At 39.6% G+C, this 22,610-nt stretch overlaps 1 gene segment (V, D, J or C); it reads right to left on the bottom strand.

Moving 5' to 3' along the window:
• Positions 1 to 22,378, bottom strand: part of LOC148121764 (immunoglobulin kappa variable 4-1-like) — a 30,782-nt gene extending 8,404 nt beyond the window's left edge. Inside the window, 1 exon segment of the V gene segment in view lies at positions 22,290 to 22,378. Coding sequence covers positions 22,290 to 22,338 — 49 coding nt within the window.
• Positions 22,379 to 22,610: the final 232 nt, after the last annotated feature.

Here is a 22,610-nt window from a genome sequence, read left to right as displayed (position 1 = left end):
TACATTATAAAATGTTGACATTAAGACTATAATTATACTTCTTATATTTAAAAGATGCTATGCTTCGTGATTTTTGACCATGAGTTCACTAAGACTTGCTCACCTTTCCCTTATGAAAAGTCCCACTTTGCAAATATTACCTGTTAATTGCATTTACTTTCATGTGCAGTGGGAATGTATTACAAATCAAAATGTGCCATTAAAATAAAATATATTCTAAAGACTTACACACAGCATTTTTTTCACATTTTAAAGTGACTAAAAATTTAAATTTACTATGCAGCTCTTATCACACTGTCTGGTGCTAAGAGAAACTAGGTGTCCTCATATCACCTGCACCTTCCACAGGGTTCAGCAGCAGCACACAGTGCAGACACCAAGTATGCTTCCATGGACAGTGCCTTGTCTCTCTGTTGTTGATCTGCATTCATTTGTCCAATGCCATCCTTTACCACACCTCCTTCATATACCTGAAGGCCGAGGTTTCCTATTCCTGCCATTCCCAGATGAAGTGTTATTCCTAGAAATACCTTGCCTGCAATCCCTTTTTAGATGTCCAAATTTCCTGCAATTAAAACATTTGGCAGGTTGTTGTCCCCTCATCGCTTTGGAAATTGCTTCTCCTACCCAAGATTCGTCATTGTAATTAAAGGTCTGAAAATTCATGGTATGCTGGATCCATTCATCCGTAGGTGCTCATCTAGACCTTAAAGACCCAATTATCTTTTTGCAGTCTAAGTTTTCAGTTTCAAAAGTCAGTGATTCAAGAATTAGTCATCTAGCTTCTGGGTCTGTTATTCCTTTGTTCAGAGCCTTAATTAATCTTTGCAAAAAGTCAGTATAGGGTTCTCCCTGTCCCTGCCTAACCCTGGCATATGACTCTACCTTTCTTACTGGCTCTGGTAATCTATCCCAGGCATTTAAAGCGGCCTTGTGGCATAGAGACAGTACTTCATCATCATAAAGAGCTTAGACCTGTGGATCAGTGTAAGCTCCTACACCAAGAATTTGATCCTGTGAAACCTCCACACCTTTTGCTCTTCCATGCTGTTCCATATGTTTAGATTCTTCCTTGAAATAAACTCCAAAAATCAAGGAATCAAAATTGTGGGGGACAGCCTTGACATTTGAAGCCCAAGTCCTTATCATATCCTTAACAAATGTAGAGTGCAAGCCATAATTAACAATGGCTTGTTTAATTTCCTTTAGGTCATTCATTCCTACTGGCGTCCATCTAGCTTCTTTGGCTCCCTTTGAGTCTTTAGAAGTTGATGCTTTGTCAGAATAAATTACAGGGTATGTCTCCTCCTTGAACTGCCCCCTGTCTATCATGTAAATTGCCATCCTGGAGGTATATTCTGTCTGTTACCTGATCAAAACTCTGTGATAACTTCTCAAAATCAAATTCAACAGCTTGGACCCTTTCAGGTAAGTTCCTAGCACCCTTAGATAAGGAGTCAATTTTGCCTATCATGGTATTAATTCTGTCAAGTAATGCCACATATTTCCACAATGATATAACATTAATAAGGAAACTAAAACCTAATAACCAGTAAATCAAGGCACCTCCATAGGCATATAGGTCACTTGTGATTTCTAGCTGCAGCTAGAGTACCATTAAAAAAGAAACCTACCTGACTCAGTAAAGCGTTTTCTTTTCTTTCTTTTTAATTATTTTTTTAAATTTTTTATTTTATTTTTTTATTTATTTGTATTTTTTTATTTAATTTTTACTGGGAACCCCTCCAGAATCAAGTCTCTTGCAAACCCTAAAATGGCTCCCTTAGCTGAGATATAAACCTCCCTGCTCCCCCAACCATCCTTCCTCCCTCCCCCCTCCCATTCCCCCAAGCCTTCCCAAATCCTCCCCCTCTCCCCTCTCCCTGACCATCTTCCCTTACTTCCAGCCCCCACCCCCCATGCACCCGAGTTTGCCTGGGAATCTTGCCTAGTTCCACTATCCAGCAGGATAACTGTATGATTTTCTTCAGGTTCACCTTCTTTAGCTTCTCTAGGATCACAAATTATAGACTGAGTCAGGTAAGCCAGACCCAAAAAGAGGAATATGGTATGTATTCACTCATAAATGGATTCTAGCCATAATTAAAGGTCTTTGAGCCTATTATTCGTGATCCTAGAGAAGCTGGATAGGAGGGTGAAACTGAAGAATCTCCTATCCTCGTGGAGAATCCTCTCCTATCCTCCACGAATCCTCGTGGAGATTGGAAATAGTCAAGAGTCCCAGGTAACCTCGGGTGCATGAAGGGGTAGGAGGGTTGTTGGAAGGGGAGAGGGTTAGAGAGAAGGGAGCAGGGGAGGAATGGGAAATGCTTGGGGGACTGGGAGGAGGGTTGTTGGAAGGGGAGAGGGTTAGAGAGAAGGGAGCAGGGGAGGAATGGGAAATGCTTGGGGGACTGGGAGGGGGAGAGAGAGGAAGGATAGATATGGGATCAGGGAAGAATATATCTCAACTAAGGGATTCAGTTTAGGGTTTACTAGAGACTTGATTATAAATGGGATCCCAGGTCCAAGGAGAGATCCCCAGATTGTTTGCTTGACAGAGGAGATGGTGCCTGAACTGGCCTTGGCCCATAACCATACTGATGAATATTTTGCTTATCATCATAGATCCTTCATCTGGCGATGGATGGAGATGGAGACGGAGACCCACATTGGAACACTGGACCTAACTCCCAAACGTTAGATCCAAACGTGAAGCAAAAGAAAAGAGAACGTGAGCAAGGAAGGCAAGATCAGAGGGAACCTTCATCCGACGATGGATGGCGATACAAACGGAGACCCACATTGGAGCACCGGATGGAGTCCCCCAAGGTACAAATGAGGAGCAGAAGGAGGAAGAACATGAAAAAGGAAATCAGGACTGCGAGGGGTGCGATCACCCACTGATACAAGGGGACTGATCTAATGAGAGTTCACCAAGGCCAGTTGACTGGGACTGAGCGAGCACGTGATCCAGCCAGATTCTCTGAATGAGGCCAGATTCTCTGAATGTGGCTGGCCCGGAGTCTTTCTGAAAAGCCATTGACAATGACACTGGGACTTGTTTCCTCTGCATATACTGGATTTCTGGGATCCAGTCTGTTTGGATGCTCACCTTCCTGGACCTGGAAGGAGGGGGGAGGAGCTTGAACTACCCACAGGGCGGGAGATCCTGACTGCTCTTGGGGATGGAGAGGGAGGAGGGGAGGGAGTGGGGGGAGTGGGAGGGGGTTGGGAGGAAGGGCTGAAATGGAGACTTTTGTATTTTAATAAACTTTGAGAAAAAAAAAAAAGAAACCTGCTATTTTACCTATCAGCCACCAGATGGCGATGTCTCCAAGTCATGCCTAGAATGGCTGCAGGTGTCAAGACAAATTCTGTTTTAAAATCTGCTCTGTTATTTGTTTTAAAACTGCGGAAAATAAGTCAATTGATAGGTCAGACGTACACAGAGAGAAAATCTAGAGGCCAGGCACACAGTACAAAAAGTCAGAGAGCTTCTAGTGGCCAATAAACAAGGCAGCCTGGCCCACCCTGGCCAGGCGCGCCTGCCCAGCCGCTCCTTCAGCCCGATGCAGAGGGTCCTGACACAGCCACTGCGCTGTTACTAAAGAGACCTAGTGCTGTGGGCCCCGTGTCCCTGTGCTGGGATTAATGGTCAAGCTACTTGCAACACTCCCAATCAGTTATGGCGGATAGCAGGGATTTCAAACAGCATTGCTGGGACTTCAAAGAGAGCTTGCACTGCGAGCCCTGTGACTCATGTTGCAAGGGAAAATTTAAAAATCCGTGCAGAACAGATCAAATTAGGCCAGCAGAGACTGTCCGAACCTGTGTGTCCTCGGAGGTGTGGAGGTTATGGCTGAGGGAGAGCACGTGCCAAGCCAAGCTAGCCAAGCCAAGCTGGTGGCAGGCAGCCAAGCCAGAGGCCGGCAGTGGAGCCATGGGATGGGGGGTGTGGGATGGTTCTAAAACCAAATGCTGGGCACCAGATAATGCACGAAACAATCCCACACCAGTTAGGTTTTAAAAGGGTATTTATTTGGAGGGTAAAACTTACATAACACTAACCGTCAGGAAAGGAGCCTAGTCACTGCAGCAGGAGTCAGAACCAAGCGCCGGAACTAAGAGAGCAAGTCAAGGCTTGCCGCTCCTTTTTAAAGAGAACTATACCATGCCCCAGTGGGCTGGTATTTCAGCGGCTATTGCTGAAGGAGCGAAAGGTACTCCCGCAGCACATGTGAGCCATCAGCTGTCTGTGAACTCTTTGAGGAATTTTTCCATGTTTTCAATGAAGACAGTGTGGCAAAAAAATTAGTTTTGTGCAACTAAAAACTTCTATTCCTATGAAGACAAGCTTCAATATTGAAAGAACACGAACAATTGACTGTCTTTCTCGGTACCAGCTGTGGAAGTCAAGTGTTCCAGCAGAAGCTGCAAACATGACTGCAGATGTCTCTGAATGCACCATATATTTGTTATTATACTCAGGAATAACCTTTCTACTCATAATCCCTTCATGGATTTAATTATGAGTTTAGATGAGTCTTCTGAACTGATGGAGAGGATGATAGCATTTCTACTTCTTAAACACTTTGTATTGACTTGTAGATAGAAATTTTGGATAAGAGGAGTTCAACCTTTCATTGATAAATTGAAACTGATATGGTTATAGTGAACACTCCTCTTAATTTTGTCTGAGAATTAATTTTCAAGAATTATCAGGGGTTGATCTTATGCTAATAATGTATACATATATACATGATAGATGGAATATATTTTCAATGTCTATTGCATCATTTATCATGTAGTTCAGTTCTACAGCTTCTCTGGTATTTTTCAGTTTCAATCCAAAGATAAGAGTGGTATACTGAAAATACCATTTTCTTTTGTATCAGGGCATATCTGGCCTCCTATGTCCATTGTATCCTGGTTTGTTTCATAAAATTTGAATCCCATAATTTGAGTACACATTTGGTGAATCATTTTCTGTATTGCTTTCTTTATCTTTTTGACTTAGCTTTATATGTATTCTACTGTTGCAGTTAGCAGTAGAACTATGTTTGTGTTCCAATTGTCTAGGTAGGTTTACTTCCATTACATGACTCTCAGCACAAGTGTGTCATTACCAGTTACGTGTGTTTCATGGGAAAAAACCAGACAATTGGGCATAGTATTTAAATCTAGTCCAATAATATTTTTATTTTTATACTGAGTTGTGCTAGCATAAGGTTATTAAGAAATGTTTTATCAATTTCTATTATCCTGATTGGGTTTCTTGGTGGATTTTTGTTTGCTACCTTGTTTGATTTCTTTTACCCTGCTACTCAACTACACTGGAGTTTTCTGGCACATAGTGTTAGACACAGAAGACACGTTTTCTGATTATCATTGTTCATCACTTCCTCTCATGACAGTATCATTTTTCCTGTGCTTTCATTATTGAAATACTTTTTTTTCTTTTGATACATGCATAATAATTTTGTATTAACTTCTGCAGTTCTGTCTTCGTGGTAATGAAGTGCCTTAGTTTATGTTTGCCTTGTGATGTCCTTATTTATTTATTAAAAATTTTCAACTCTTCCCCTCCTCCCATTTCCATGCTCCTCCCCTTTCCCCTCTCTCTCCAGTCCTAAGAGAAGTCAGGATACCCTGCCCCGTGGAAAGTCCAAGACCCACCCTCCATCCAGGTCTAGGAATGTATGTATTCAAACAGACCAAGCTCCCAAAAAGCCAGTACATGCAGTAGAATCAAATCTCAGTACCATTATCATTGACTTCTCAGTCAGCCCTCATTGTCAGCCACATTCAGAGATCTGGTTTGATCACATGTTGGTTCACTCCAAGTCCAGCTTGCCATGGTGAGCTCCCATTAGATCAGTCACACCGTCTCAGTGGGAGGATGTACACCTCACGGTCCTGACTTCCTTGCTCATGTTCTCCCTCCTTCTGCTGTTCATCTGGACCTTCGGAGCTCAGTCCAATGCTCCAGTGTGAATCTCTGTCTCTATCTCCATCTATCACCAGATGAAGGTTCTATGGTGATTTTCAGGATAGTCATCAGTGTGGCTATGGGACAAGGTCAGTTCAGGTACCCTTTCATCTGCTGCCAAAGGACCTACCTGGGGACAAACCTGTGGACACCTGGGATCTCCTCTAGAGCCAAGTCTCTTGCGATTCCTAAAATGGCTTTCTTAATTAAGATATTTTCTTCCCTGCTCCAATATCCACCCTTCCTCCATATCAACCATCCCATTCCCCAATCTCTCAAATCTCCCCTCCCTTCTATCTCCTCATCTTCCCTTCCCCCCACTCTACCCCCACCCTTGTGCTCCCAACTTTTGCTGGGCGATCTTGTCTACTTCCAATATCCAGAACGATAAATATATGTTTTTCTTTAGTTTCACCTTATTGTTTAAGTTCTCTAGGATCACAAGATATAGGCTCAATGCCCTTTGTTTATGGCTAGAATTCACTCAAAAACATGGTTGTACCAACTTCACTGGTCTTACAGTGAAATGTTTTTGAGTAATCTAAAGAGAATGAAGACTTGACAACACCTTCCTTGACTAACCTGTGAGAGCCTGAGATGAGGACCCAGACATACTGTCCTGAGATTTTAGGTGTTGAGTTCATAAGTCACTGAGTTTGTGATAACTTGGAGTGGGAGGTCTTTCTGTCTATGTGTTGCTTTTATAGATTAATGAATAAGGAACTACTCTGAGCCTATGGCAAGGGCAGAACAGAACTAGCCAGGAAAAGTTAGGCTCTATACTGAAAGAAAGAGGGCAGAGTCAGAGAGAAGCCATGGAGCCACTAGAGACAAATGCTGGGAACTTTACCTGGCAAGCCACAGCAACATGGTGATATACAGATTAATAGAAATGGGTTAAATCAATATAAGAGTTAGCCAATAAGAAGCTAGAGCTAAGGAGCCAATCAGCGACTTAATTAATACAGTTTCTTTGTGATTATTTCTGGTCTAAGCTAGCCTTCCAGCCAGGAACCAATAAGCAGCCCCCTCCTTATTACAATAACTTCTTGTGCACCATTAGGAATGTCAGATAATTCATTTTCACTATCCTGAGCTAGCACTGTAATATTGAGAATCTCAATAATGTTCATAAGAATGTGTTGCTAAGGATCATTTTGTTGAGCTTTCTCACTCCACATGTGAAGAATTCAAAAGCCCAAAGAATGATCATGAAAAGGTAGAGTGTTTCTGCAAACTAAAGTTTCCATGATAGTGGTTTACACTGTTTAATCTCTAGAGTTTCTGTACCTGTAATTAGAGAACAACTAGAATATAAAGAGTTTTGTAGGCATGGTGTCATGTAATTTGTCAGTCATGTGAAGATGCAGATTGGTTGCAGGTTCAGGGTGACTGTCTGCTATGTAGTGACTTCCAGGTCAGCTCAGGATATGTAGTAAGATGGTATATTCCCTCAGCCTATGAAGAGGGTAGAAACTGAAATGAAGTAAGAAGAAAATGTGGCCACATTGTGGGAGATATTAAAAAGAAAGATGTGAATATTAGATAAGAGTAAAGAAGAACTAAGTAGTCTAAGCCTGTAGATGTGCATCTGTGATGGACGCAGAAATACTTATCAGCAGTTAAGCAGTAAATCAGCTGCAGAAGGTTTGCTTGTGTGATCTCTTGAAGAGGAACTTTTGATATCTTAAACAAGAGAAGTGAAAATGTGACATTACAATGAGGATGTCAACTTGTGTTTACAAGACAACTAACAGTCTTCAATATTCAAAGCCTTTATTTTCAATGACTGAAAATTTCTTGTAAATTTTAAATGATTTTTTAGTCAATCTATTGAACTTACAAATTGTACTTTGAAAATAATAGGAGGGAAATCTTTATTAAGAAAGCAAATTGGAAAAAAATAATTGTGATGTATCCATGGTCAGACAAACACATGTATTAGTTTATGAAATCTCTGTTTCACAGCTTTACCCTTTTTATGAATAATCTCTCTAAGATCACATAGTGGAGCTGTGTGGGGAGAGACCCAGCTCACAGACTTAACTTCAGTGAGCAGCAGTCTCCAGTAGGTTTTTGTTTAGCCTGGGAGCACTGTGGGAGGAGACTTATAACTCTGTTGACAGTAATAGCCTGCAGCATCATCAGTCTCCACAGCATGGAAGGAGAGGGTGAATTCTGTCCCAGACACACAGAACCTGTCAGGGACCCATATAGTAAGTTGGATGCACCATAGTTAAGGTATTTGGAAAGTTATCCTGGTTTGTGTTTGTACCAGTGCCTCTAACTAATGTAATAATCAGTGACACTCTTGCTGGCCCTGACTCTTTTGGCCCTGCAATAGATGGTGGCCCTCTGCCTTATAGAAACAGACATCAAAGCTGGGGACTGAATAAGCATGATGTCAGAAGTGGAGTCCAGAAGGATAAACACACTGTGCTGGCACAGTTATACTGAAAGCACTATGGTGTAAAACCATCATGGATGTAGAAACATTAGGATTCATGAGTTACACTCTGAGAAGCCATAAAATAAAACAGAAATTTAACACTGCTTAGTTGCCATAATTTCAATGATCAGGACATCAAGACATGGAAAGACATGTTTTCCCCAACACTATACCCTCTCATCTGGAACCCAGAAACCACAGCAGGAGAGTAGCTGACCTGTTCTCTGAGACTTGGACTAGAGGTTGCTTCCTAGGCTTTGATGCACGACTTTTAAAGGTTCTTTGAACAATTTGCACTGTGGCTGATGTGTCAATATGCAAATAAGCTCAGAAGTATGACTTGGTGCTCAAAAAATACCACCCTTTGTCAGTTAGAATTAGCAAAGTATTCGCTAGAGCACTCTAAGTAGTGTACACTGGATGGTTTCTTTTGTGGCCTTTTGGCATTGCTATGTTCTGTTATTTTGAGGCTCCATCTGTGCCGTTACTGCACTGCTGCAAAGGATATGGGTTGCAGATTCACTGTGATCACTAAGAATTAACTTTTCATAATTTATTTTATAAAGAAAATGAACAATCTTTTTACATTTTACCTACTAACCCCAGTTCCCACTCCCTCACCTCCTCCTCTTCCCTCCAACTAACTCTGCATCCCACCCCCATCCACACCTCGGAGAAGAAAGGGGCAATGCTTTGGGGAAGGTTCAAGGTCCTCCCTCCTATATCTAGGCAGAGAAAGGTATCTATCTGTAAGAGTCCGCACTTTTCTGTGGATACCCACACCCGATTCCAGGTGTGCGCTTTCCCGAGCTCGGGCCCACGAGAATGGACGACTGTCCTGAGGGTTAAAAGAGACACACACAAAAAGAGACCTTTGCTCATTTACCAGAGTAAATGGCAACTTTGTTAAACTCAAGTCGGGTATTTATACCAGTGGGCAGAGGGATCAAAAGGCAAGGCCTCCTCCCATCCAGGAGCAGGAGGAGAAGATTAAAGCCTCCTGGTGCCTCAGGCAGGATCAGCTGGGGGAGGCAGGCTACGGACCCACTGCTAAAACCTTGAATACAGGTGGAATCACCATAACAAAGAGAGCCAGGTTCTTGCTAAGTTATCCCCTCAAGCCAGCGCTAGAGCAGAATCTCCAGGGAGCCGGAGGTCACAAGGCCCTGCAAATCGCCAGGAGAAGGGAAAAAAGACCTTGGTAGCTACATCTATCCAAAGAGAATAGGTTCCAAACAAAAGCAGTGCAAGCCTTCGATATAAATCCTGGTGCCACTAAGTCTGCCACAGTCATACAAATGTCATCCACATTCAGAGAGACTAGTTTGAACCTATGCTGTTTCCTTGCCTGTCTATCAGAAGTTGGTGAGCTCCCAATAACCGAGGTAGACTGTTTCAGTGGGTGTCTCCATCACGGTCTTGATCTCTTTGCTCATACTCTCATTCCTCTAGCTCTTCAGCTGTACATTGGTTGCCAATCCACTTCTCTAATGCAGATCTCTTCCTTTTTCCATGAGTTTCTGGATAAAGGTACTATGGTAATAATTAAGATATTCATCAATCTGACTACAGAGCAAGGCCAGTTTAGGTCCCCTTTCCTGTATTTCTTTGGGTCTAGATGGGTCATCCTTGTGAATTCGTGAGAATTTCTCTAATACCATGTCTTTTGTAATTCCCATAATGGCTCCCTCAATCAAAATATATTTCTTTGGTCTCATCTCTTTCCTTCCTCCAACTTGCCTATCCCATTCCTTCAAGTTCTCTTGCCTCCTCTTCTATACTTGTCTTCCCCATCTTCCATACTGCTCTACCCTTGTGCTCCCAGTTTTGTCAGGTTATCTTGTCTGTTTCCACTTTCCACGTGAATCTATGCTTGTTTTTCTTAGGGTTCACTTTGTTACTTAGCTTCTCTAGGATCATAAACTATAGACACAATATCCATTGCTTTACAAATGGTATCCACTTATGAGTGAGTACATACCATATTCTACTTTCTGGGTCTGGTTTACATCACTCAGGATTTTTTTCTAGTTCCATCCATTTACATGCAAATTTCAAGAGGTCATTGCTTTTAACCAGTAAGTAGTACTCTGAATTCTTTTTTTATGTTCTTTATGTTTTTGTAATCTATTTATTTACTGAAAATTTCCACCTCCTCTCATCCGTCCATTTCCCTCCCACTCTCCCAACTCTCGCTTACCCTCCCTCTCCAGTCCAAAGAGCAATCAGGGTTCCCTGCCCTGTGGGAAGTCCAAGGTCCTCTCCCGTCCATCCAGGTCGAGCAAGGTGAGTATCCAAACAGACTAGGCTCCTGCAAAGCTAGTACATGTGGTAGAATCAAAACCCAGTGCCATTGTCCTTGGCCATTCGCTTGTTTCTTTGGTCCATTTGGTTGGAAAACCTTTTCCCAACCCTTTACTCTGAGGTAATATCTGTCTTTGAGTTTGAGGTGTGTTTCTGGTAAACAGCAGAATGTTGTATACTGTTTTTGGATCTATTCTCTTAACCTGTGCTTTTTTATAGGTGAATTGAGTCCATTGATATTAAGTGATATTAAGTGGTTGTTAACTCTGGTTATTTTTTCTGGTGGTAGTGTTTGTGTGCTTCCCTTCTTTAAGTTGTGCTGGTGGAGGGTTGTCAGATGCTTGCATTATTATGGGTGTTGATGACTTCCTTGTTTTGTGATTTGCCTTCTAGTATTTTCTGTAAGGCTGGGTTGGTGGCTACGTATTGTTTAAATCTGTTTTTGTCCTGGAATATCTTGTTTTCTCCATTGATGGTAAATGCAAGCTTTGCTGAATATAGTAGTCTGGGCTTGCATCCATGGTCTCTTAGTTTCTGCAGCACATCTATCCAAGACCTTCTGGCTTTCATGGTTTCCATAGAGAAGTCAGGTATAATTCTGATAGGTTTCCCTTTATATGTTACTTGACTTTTTCCCTTGCAGCTCTTAATATTCGTTCTTTATTCTGTATGTTTTGTGTTTTGATTATTATATGGCAAGTGGATGCTTTTGGTGATCCAGTCTTTTTGGTGTTCTGCATGTTTCTTGTACCTTCATGAGAATATCCTTCTTTAGGTTGGGAAAGTTTTCTTCTATAATTTGGTTGAATATATTTTCTGGTCCTTTGAGCTGTAATTCTTCTCCTTTTTCTATCCCTATTATTCTTAGTTTTGGTCTTTTCATGGTGTCCCAGATTTCTTGGATGTTTTTTCTTAAGAATTTGTTGGATTTGTTTTTTTCTTTTTCAATGTATTTATTTCCTCTATAGTATCTTCCGTGTCTGAGATTCTTTCTTGTATCTCTTGTACTCTGTTGGTAATACTTGTCTCTGTATTTCCTGTTCGTTTACCCATATTTCCCATATTCTGCCTTCCCTCGGTTTGTGTTTTCTTCATTAACTCCATTTCCTTTTTCAAATCCTGAACTGTTTCCCTTACTTGTTTGATTGCCTTTCGTGCTTTTCTTGGGTATCTTTGAGATATTCATTCATTTTCTCTACATTTTTGTTTGTCATCTCCATTTCTTTATGGCAGTTTTTCACATCCTGTTTAAGGTTCTCTTTTATTTTCATAATGTTCTGTTTAAAGTTGATATCTTCTACTTCTTCTGGAGAAGGGTGTTCAATTCTTTGTGTTGCATGATTCCTGGATCCTGTTGATGTCATGTTGCCTTTCAAGTTGTTGGAGAAATTCTTATATTGGTGCCTGCCCATCTCTTCCTTCAAATGCAGCCAGGATAGTCTTGGCATCTTGGTCCAATCTTTGCTGTGACTGACTCTCTGGGCTGATCTCCTCAGTGCAGGAACAGGAAGTGTTCTGGTCTGGATGGAACTCCTCAGCAGAGAAACAGGGACGCTGATCTGGATGGAATTCCTCAGCACAAAAATAGGGATGCCTATATTCCAAGGACCTCGCAGACAAAAGGGTGAACTTGGGGGGAAGGCAGAGTCTAGTGGAACACAGAATACCCTGCAGCAGAAGCTGAAGGTCAGTACTCTGATTTCTTTCTCAGCTTCATTAGCATTTGTATAGAGAAAGACTATTGATTTTTTTTTATTTGATTTTGTATCATGTCACATTACTGATGGTATTAGCTATACAAGTTCCCTAGTAGAATATTAGGGATCACTTATGTATACTATCATATCTCCTACAAATAATAAAAGTTTGACTCCATCCTAGAGATGCAAGGATTGTTCAATATATATTAAAATCTATCAATGTCATCCACCATATATATAAACCGAAAGGAAAAAACATATGATCATTTCATTAGATGATGAAAACATTTGACAAAATTCAACACCCTTTTTTGATAAAGGTCTTGAAGAATTCAAGAATACAAGAAACATTCCTAAGCATAATAAAAGCAATATAAAGTAAGCCAACAGCAAACATCAAATTAAATGGAAAGAAACCCAAAGTAATCCCAATAAAATCAGGACCAAGACAAATATGTCCACTCTCTCCATATTTATTCAATATAGTTCTTAAAGTTCTGATTAGAGAAATAATACAACAAAAGTGATAAGGAGATTCATTTTGGAAATAAATGAAGCTTTTTAAAAAGATGTCTTTGTATTTATTCTATGTATATATGTGTTTTGCTGAATGTATGCCTGTGTACCACATCTGTGACTGTTGACCTTGGATTCCAGAAAAGTGCATGGGTCCCCTAAAATACTGTGGCAGAAAACTGTGAACTACCATATGAATACTGAGAATTGTACCTATGTCCTCTGCCAGACCAGGAAGGGCACTTATCCATGTCTCTAGCCTAAAATAATTTTTTGTATCTCATAACAACAACATATTTATAGTGTGATACTTCTCTACAAGAGAAAATAATTAGATTTAATAAGTTTGAGAAAAAATATGTCATAGTTCAGATGAGAAAGAAATGCTGACTCCACAAAGAGGCTTTCAACTAAATTTCATAAGGAGTAGAAGAGGCAACGGAATATGACAATGTGATGAAAAGGACCATAGAAACCTAAACGTACAATAAACAGGCATCACTGAATATAAGTCAGGTCTCTTTCTTTTCATTCCAAATCCAATACTGAATCCACACAAAGTTTTCACAAGTGGAGGCATATTTTACTCTGTAACCAGTAAGACTCCACAGTTCCTGTCAATCAGCATCCAGCAAAGGAGTCCCAGTTTGTCCTGTGGGCAGAATCACAAATACCTTGACAATGTCTCTACTATAAAAATCAAAGCAGATAATGATGCTAGGTTTGTGTCCCTGTGGACACTCAGCACACCATCAATTCCACCTCGGACTCAGTTTTTAAGAAAAACCTCAACTTAGCTAGGAAGTGAGGCTTTTTCATAATCAACATTTCCCTTCTCTATGGCATTTAAACTGAAGGTACTGACAAAGTGAAAAAAAGTCAGACATTTCTGTTTCCAAGGTATTTGACAGTCTGAAATGACTCAGACCCTGATATCCTTGAACAGTATCATTCAATTTAAAGCACTGAGTGAAGCTCAGTATTCTCCAATCAAGGACAGAAGTACACTGCAGCTTGACTGTACCCAGAAGGCCCATTTGGTAAAGCCTTAGTCTCCAGGATGTTGTTTTTTTGCTGGTAAGACATGTATAATTACAGGTCTTCTAGGAAGTTTTGAAGTCCCTAACTTTGTGTTCTTGGGAGAACTGTGTGACAGTGATCTCCCCCTCTTTTCTCTCCACAAAGTCCTTAGCTTTGCTTCAAAGACTCCTGTCCCAATGCCTCACCACAGCTGCACACAGGGCCTGACTCCCATAGAGCAGAGCATTCAAATGAGCAAATATTAAACTCATTATCTTCTTTTCTTCTAGTGATTGAAATTGGGAGGCACATCAGGCTTCATACTTTCAATGTAATTCAAACCAAGAGATGCTTAATTTATTGTACAGCTGAACACTGCACCACTCACTTCAATGGATGGTAATGTGATGATTTTCACCATTGTTTTTCCAACTCTCTGAGCATTGGCCCTGGGATAGTGATGTGGATTGAATTCTTGTGTCACATGGTTACCACATCCTGCAGGACATTCTCTCTTATGTTAAATAATTTTTCCATCCTCTGCTGCTACAACTTTATTATTTAACATCCTAATGATTTCATGTACGGATCTTTAACTTTTTTTAAAATTGGTTTCTAGGTATTCTGTTTTGAAGTTGTGAATGGAATTCACCCTTGACTTCTTTCTTGGGAAGTTTGTTACTTTTACAGAGAAAATTCAGTAATTTTTGTCTGTTGACTTTATAGAGTGCTCTTGGTTTATATCCTGCCCTTTGCTGATAGAATTTTTAGGACTAAGAAATTTCAGATTGAATTCTGAGAGTCTTTAAGATTAAGAATGTATTGTGCTCATTTGACTTTTACATTTTTTTCTAAGTCATGTTTGTGCATTTTTCTGAATAAGAGTAAGATTGGACATGTGCCGTTCTCTAATTTCCGAATTGTGAAGCAGTGCTCTGCTTTTTCCTACTTAATATAATTATAAGAATATTTCTCTCATTCATAGTTTGGGTTTTGCTTTAAATACTGTTGCAGTTATTATAAATTACTTTCAGAAACCCATCTTTGTTTCATTGTTGTTTTTTAATCCCATTTTTTAAACTGACTTGTCAATCAATTACAACACTGTCCAACAGAAATACACTAAAAACAGCCTGTCTGAGAATTGTCCAGATCTGTCATTCTCTCACTCTCCATGACCTCTGTTGCTAAAAGGTCCCTGGACTCTGTATCAGTAATGCATTTCCATGGATAGGGACCTAGATCTATGTTTTTTGAGCTGACTCCCACACAGCTCCCATAGCTCTCTGGAGATGCTTCAGGGACATGAAGTTGCACAAGACTCTCTTGTGTACTCTATCATTTCAAACTGAAGACAGCAGACCTTTCTGAAGTTATCCACCCAAGACGCTTGCATATGGATAGACTGCCTATTAATCCAAGGTTTGCACAACTTCTTCACAGCCTTCTTAATATCTTCATCCACCATCAAGGAGAAATTCGACATAATCCAACCCACCAGGTGGACCCTCAGGTTGTTGAAGACATTCATCTCAACCAGTACTTGAGTTTCATATCAGTGAAGACTTTCTCAAAGAACCCATCACATTTCTCCTGTGCCTCCTTGTCATTCTAGAATAGTGTGAGGCATCAGCTGTCTGTGCACTGTTTGGAGATTTATTTGATGTTTTCAATCTTAGTCTTAGTCTAACTTAATCTTAGTCTGACTAAGGGTCAGTATACTGTGTAATCAAAAAATATCTGTCTCTTTGATGACATGCTCCAATTTGGAAAGAAAATGAGTAGTTGACATTGTCTCTCTAGGTACTGACAATAAAAAACAAGTATTCTTCCTTCTTCTAGCAGAACCTGCATACAGGGCTACACATGCCAGTTACTGTGTCCTAAATTCTTATTTATATTCAGGGAACATTCTTCTACTTCTGGCTCATTCTTGGATTTATCTTGAGTTTAAATGAGTGTTCTGTACTTACTAAGATGATGACAGAATTTCTACTTCTGAAGTATTTTGTGTTGAATTGGAGTTAATATTTCTGGGTTTGGGCTACCCTTTCATTTCTTCATAGAAAACAATTTGGTTACAATTTACACTCCTCATAATGTATTCTTATATTTCATTTGCAAGAATTAAGAGGTCCTTATGTTAATCAAGGAAATTTGTCTCTCATCTCTGTATTTTTTTCCTTTTGAATCTTTATTTTGATATCTGGATAATCCTGTCTCCCCACATGAAGTCTGGTTGTATTCCTTTCTTTTCTTTGCATGGAACAGTTCCAGGGGTGTTAATGTTATTTCTTCATTAAAGGGTCACCATAATTCTGCCAAATACATTGTGTTTCAGTTTTTTAAAAAATACTTGTTTTATAGTTTTGAAATGTTGTACAATAAAAAAATTGAAAATATTTTTTTACTCCCAACCCAGAAAGAAAATAAAGACTAATGAAGGCATTCAGGCCTAGAAACAGTCTCCAAGTCAAGTCAGGTAGAGACCAGAGTGTTTCCCACCAAGGAGGGTTGTTGAGGGAAGGATCCTCCATGTCTCCAAGTTTGAGAGATATGACAGGCCATGGTAGATTGCAACATCTGACCAACAGGGCCTCCCAGCATCTATCTAGGTTTGTCTCATAACACTGTAGTCCAAAGTCAATGTTTACACATTTGGAACTGTTATATACTTTTGGTGACTCATTTTCTTTATGACTGTTGTGGCCCATTTGATTCAGTACTGTTGAGATTATAATGTAATAGTTCCCATTATATGTGGTGAATTTTTTTGTGCATTAACAAACAAAGCTTTCCTGAATTTCAGAGTGCAGTATTAGCCACAGTTGTTAACCACAGAGGCTAGACATTGGTGGCATACACCTTTAATTTTTTATTTTTTGATTATTTATTTATTTATTAAAAATTTCCACCTCCTCCCCTCCTCCCATTTCCTCCCCCTCATTCCTCTCCAGTCCTAGGAGAAATCAGGGTGCCCTGCCCTGTGGGAAGTCCAAGGCACTCCACCCTCCATCCAGGTCTAGGAAGGTGTGGCACACACCTTTAATTCCAGCTTTTGGGAACACAGGCAGACAGATACCTGTTAATACAAGGCCACCCAGGGCTACACAAAATTGATTCAGTCTAAAAGAAAAATAGCTCACACAAAAGTGATCCCAGCACTTGGTATCACATACCTTTAACCTCAACACTAGGGAGGTGGAGACAGGAGTGATATGGCTTGGCATAGAGAGGAATACAAAGAGAGGAGACAGGAGCTCAGGAATTCAATCTGAACAGTTAGTCTGAGTAGTCAGGATGGGCAGTCACTCTGAGAATACAACGTGAAGAGGCAGTCTGAATACAGGATCACCCCTTTAATCTAAGAGTTGGTAGAGGTAAGAACTCTAATGGTTGACCATTCTGATTCTCCTATCCTTCACCTTTCATCCCCAATAGCTGACTCCAAGGTTTTATTAACTAAGAACATTTTGAATTTGTGTTACAGGCATGATTCTGCCAGCTATGTTTTGGGCCCCCATTCTCTTGGAAGATTTACTTCCAACATTTGAATTTTAGCACATGTGTATAGTTAACAGGTAGTTGTGGTTCTTGAATAAAAGAAACAGTTGGATATAGTTTCAATCTAAGTCTAAAAGTATGTGTGTCGTTCTTGAGAAATGGAATCACATATAGTTAATAATTTTTATTAATTTCTATAATTTTGTTGAGGATTCTTAACTCAATAGATTGTTGATTTGTCTTCCTCCACCTTATTTCTCAACTAGATTGGAGTTTCTGGCTTATAGTGTTGGACATACTGATAGACATACTGATATCTCCTTTCCTGATAATAATTCTTCATCTAGTTCTCCCTTGAAAGTATGATTTTTCTGTACTCTCCTGATTGAGAAGATCTTTATTTTTTTATGTACATAGTATTACTGTTGTATTCTTTAAAAATGCTATTTCCTTGATGTTGAACTGCCCTACCTTGTGATTTTCTTGTAATGTCCTTATTTCTCCTCAATTTAAATTACAATTTGGCTGAACATAGCTCAATTATTCCTGTATATATCAGAAAGAGATTGTTCCATGCTTTTTCAGTCTTTAATGTTTTAAATAAGAGTTCAGATGTCATTCTCATGTGTTTGTCTTTGAACTTGACTTAGCACCTTTCCATTAGATGTTTTGATGTTTATTCTTTATTTTGTGTTTTTTTTTACATAATAAACACACTCTATGACATGAAGAGATAACTCTCCCGTGATCTCTATTTGGGTAGCAAAATGCCTATTTTTTATTTACCATTTTTTCCTAAGTACACTATTTCTCTATTATTGCTTTATTCAACATAATCTTTATGTCTTTAGTTTTTGCAGCTCTTCCATATCTTATGCTTCTTAGTATTGGTAACTCCATCATATGCTAGAATTCTTTGACATTATTACCATTATATATTTTTTTTAACCAATGATGTTTTAGCTATGTTTTTTTCAATTTCAATCTTCATACAGGATATACTTTCCTCCATTTTACTGAGTCTTATGGTGATTTCTTTGTTCTGTGTGAAAAGAAAATATAGGTTCAGGGCCTGAAAGATAAGTTCTCAGCACAAAGCATATGTTTTTTTTCCTTGATGGGCAGAGGGCAAGGAATAAGAGAAAAGGCAGAATATAGAGGAAGAGTGAGAATGGGATTGTAATCCTGGAAAGGGGATAGGAGTATCTTTCATAGATAAAAAAGGACTGTCTTCATTGTGGCTATAGGATAGGACCAGTTCAGGCACCCTCTCCTCAGCTGCCCAAGGAACAAACTGGGACATCTCCTTGGACACCTGGGAACCCCTCTAGAGCCAAGTCTCTTACCAACCCTAAACTGGCTCCCTTAATTAAGATATCTACTTTCCTGCTACCATATCCACCCTACCTCCATCCCAATCGTCCCATTCCCCCAAGCTCTCCCTATCCTCCCCTTCTCACTTCTCTCCATCATCTCCCCTTACCCCACCCAACCCCCACCCCGAATCTCTTAATTTTTGCCTGGCAATCTTGTCTACTTCCAATATCCAGGAGGATAACTATATGTTTTCCTTTGGGTTCACCTTCTTATGTAGCTTCTCTAGGATCACGAATTATAGGCTCAATGTCCTTTAATTATGGCTAGAATCCACTTATGAGTGAGTACATACCATATTCCTCTTTTTGGGTCTGGGTTACCTCACTCAAGATAGTGTTTTCTATTTCCATCCATTTGCACATAAAATTCAAGATGTCATTGTCGTTTACTGCTGAGTAGTACTCTAATGTGTATATATTCCACACTTTCTTTATCCATTCTTCCATTGGAAAGCTGAGGAGAGGGTGCCTGAACTGGCCCTAACCTATACCACACTGATGAATATCTTGAATATCACCATAGAACATTCATCTGGCCATGGAAGGAGATAGAGACAGAGACCCAATTTGTAGCACTAGACTGAGTTCCCAAGGTCCAAATGAGGAGCAGAAGGAGGGAGAACATGAGCAGGGAAGTCAGGACTGTGAGTGGTGCGCCCACCCACTGAGACACTGGGGCTGATCTAATGGGAATTCACCAAGGACAGCTGGACTGGGAATGATGGAGCATGTGATCAAACCTGATTCTCTGAACATGGCTGACAATGAGGGCTGACTGAGAAGTCAAGGGCAATGGCACTGGGTTTTGATTCTACTGCATGCACTGGCTTTGTAGGATCCTACTCTGTTTGGATGCTTACCTTCCTAGACCTGGATGGATGGGGGAGGACTTTGGACTTCCCACAAGGCAGGGAACCCTGACTGCTCTTTGGACTGGAGAGGGAGGGGGAAGGGGAGCTGGGAGAAAGGGAGGGAAATTGGAGGAGATAGAAATTTTTAATAAAAAAGACTGTCTTTTTAATAAAATAAATAAAGAGACAGATATAGTACATAGGAAAATGGTAGTTTATGAAGGCAGAAACCCGGCCTTAGGTTGAGATGCTTAATTTCAGTGGGTATGTCAATTAGGTGAACCAATGAGGACTTTGATTGCTGGATTTTGGTGCTTTGAGAGTTGGACCTTAATAGCCTCTGAATGAGGGATTGGCGATATAGTCAAATAGACCTTGTGTCTTGCTTCAGGAATGTAATCTAACAGTTTTAGCAGAGGTAGAGGCAAATAGGGAGAAAGGGCAAGGCCTCCCAGAGCCACATGCTTGAACTTATAAGTGTCCCTTTACTGTGTGCTGTATTTGATACACTGAAATTTTACTAACATTTCAATTGTAATTTTTCCTTGTTTTCTTATTCTGCCATGTTGCTGAATGTTTTATTCATCTTGTTTATGTTTTCCTATATTTTACTAGCCTTTCTCAGTACATCAGCTGAATAAATTTTTGTTTGTATCTATTGTGGTAATTCACTACTTTATGAATATTTTTTGAAATCATCACCCAATATTTTACCCATTTCAGATATTTGAGTTGAACCCTTGAGTGAATTAAGATCCTTTGGGGTATAATTTTGGTTTGAGTTTTCATGATCTTATGTTTGTGTATTATAATTCATATCTGTGGGTTTAGGTACCCATTTTCATTTATTTGAGACTTTTTTGAATTAAGCAAACTATATTCAAGGTCTCACTGACCACAGAATCAGTCTGCATTGAGGTATTTGTAAATCTCCATTAATTTTATGCAGTCTGTAACAAATTTGTTCCATGCCATATCTCCAAAATAGGATAGGTTTCTTAATCAGGATGTGGACATAGTTAGAATATTTTATACATGTGATAACAATATATGCCCCTTAAAATTGAGCCTTGTTAATTGATATGAAATATAAAGACTTGAAGGCAGCATTTACTGATACAATATTATATCAATATTAGAGAGCAGGAAGATGTCTTTGTCTCAAAATTGTGAGTCAGATACAGAGTCTTCAGAAGGAGATGGGATCCCAAAAACAAAGGCAACAAGTTCCATAATTTCCTTCCTTTACATACTTAGAATCAACATATTTAGAATCTGCAAAGTCCATGTGTGTGAATGTGTGTGTGTGTGTGTGTATTTCTTTATGAGTTTGAGTGTGTTTCCGTGTATGAATGTAGGTGTATATGCATGTGTATATATGTACATGTATGTGGATATATATCTATGTGTTTAAGTGTACATACATGTGAATGTGGGTGTGGGTGTGTAGGCATGAGTGTGTGAGCATAGGTGTGTGGTTATGGGAGTGGATATAATATGAGAGACTTAGAGAAAATTAGAAGATACTCTGGAAGAAAAGATTGCATGAAAGTGAAGAGAAATGGGGAAGGTTAAGTATATATGCTCAAAATATATGACATACTGGAAAAATCTTGCTTTTAAGAAAACTGTGTACAGTGAATTTAAATCAATAAACGATTTTAAGGGGCAGCAAGACATGTCAAAGACACTTGACAGCAAGCCTGATATCAAACATCAATTTGAGTCCCAGAACCCAAATGACAAAGATAAGATTAAGTCCAGGCTTTCATCCAAACTCCATATCTATACCATGTCAGATGTACAACTAGAAATTTGCACACACATACATACAGACACATAAATGTACAAGCTCATGGTCACAGAGAAAGGTACTTAACTGACTAGAATACAATAAAAAGTTAAAGAAAAAAGCAGAAGAAATGGATGCCAGTAAGGAAATAAGAAGCTTTCTAGAATCCATTAATTTAGGGAAAGCGTTACCCTAGAGCTTCCAAAATGAAATACAGCATGTAGGCATCATCACCTCAGCCCATAGATTCTTCTGATTGACACCACAACTCCAGAAGTATAAAAAGCTAAACACCTCATATATTCAAGAAACAGAGTTTGTGGTAAATTAGTTCTCCTTTGCAGTTTTGTATAAAACTTTTATATCCCAAGACAAAAGAGACATTGAACCCATTACAATTTTCTGGGCTCTGCAAACTTTTTCATCAGAGTTTCAGGTACCCTGACTCTAAGGCAGAAGGGGGAAGTGTAAAGGACCAGGGCTATGCATGATGAATGCAGATGGTGAGACTCTCAGAAGAGGTTTTTGTTGGAGGCTAGTGGAGACTGGGTCATTGTGATATCTGCACAGGCACCTGAAATCAGGAAAACAAATGGTCATAAATAATAAAAAACACACAGAATTTAATACTGATGAAATTTGTCAATTTATAGCCCATAATGTCATATTGTCAGAGTGTATATCTTTTACAGTATTGTAAGAAATAGTGTCCTAGCACACATTATAAATTTCTTTTATACAATGAAGTGACTCCAAAAATATTATAATACATTTCAATTTCTCACCAGATACCCAGAGCAGCAGGGACATGAGGATTTGGGTCTGTGACTCCATGTTGTTCCCCCTGTCTAACTGATGTAGTTTAGTTCTCACCAAAAAGGCCTGCTTTATACATTCAGAGCAGCTGGTCTGGTCTGGAGTTTCCCATGCAAAGCAGTAATCAAATACATAAAGAAATGTCTGGACAGTGTGTGTGGATGACTGGTGTCAATGAGCAGGTAAAAATACAGTCATAGGTAGTGTGAGCAATCACTGAAAGAGATTAACATACTGCTTTCACAGACAGAAATCAATGAGCTGTTCTAATATCAACTTATGCTAAAATA

Source organism: Myodes glareolus, chromosome 6, assembly GCF_982192425.1.
Source record: "Myodes glareolus chromosome 6, mMyoGla1.1, whole genome shotgun sequence".
Taxonomy (NCBI): Eukaryota; Metazoa; Chordata; class Mammalia; order Rodentia; family Cricetidae; genus Myodes; species Myodes glareolus.
Note: the sequence above shows the minus strand (reverse complement) of the source record. Positions and strands in the feature narration are given on the sequence as shown.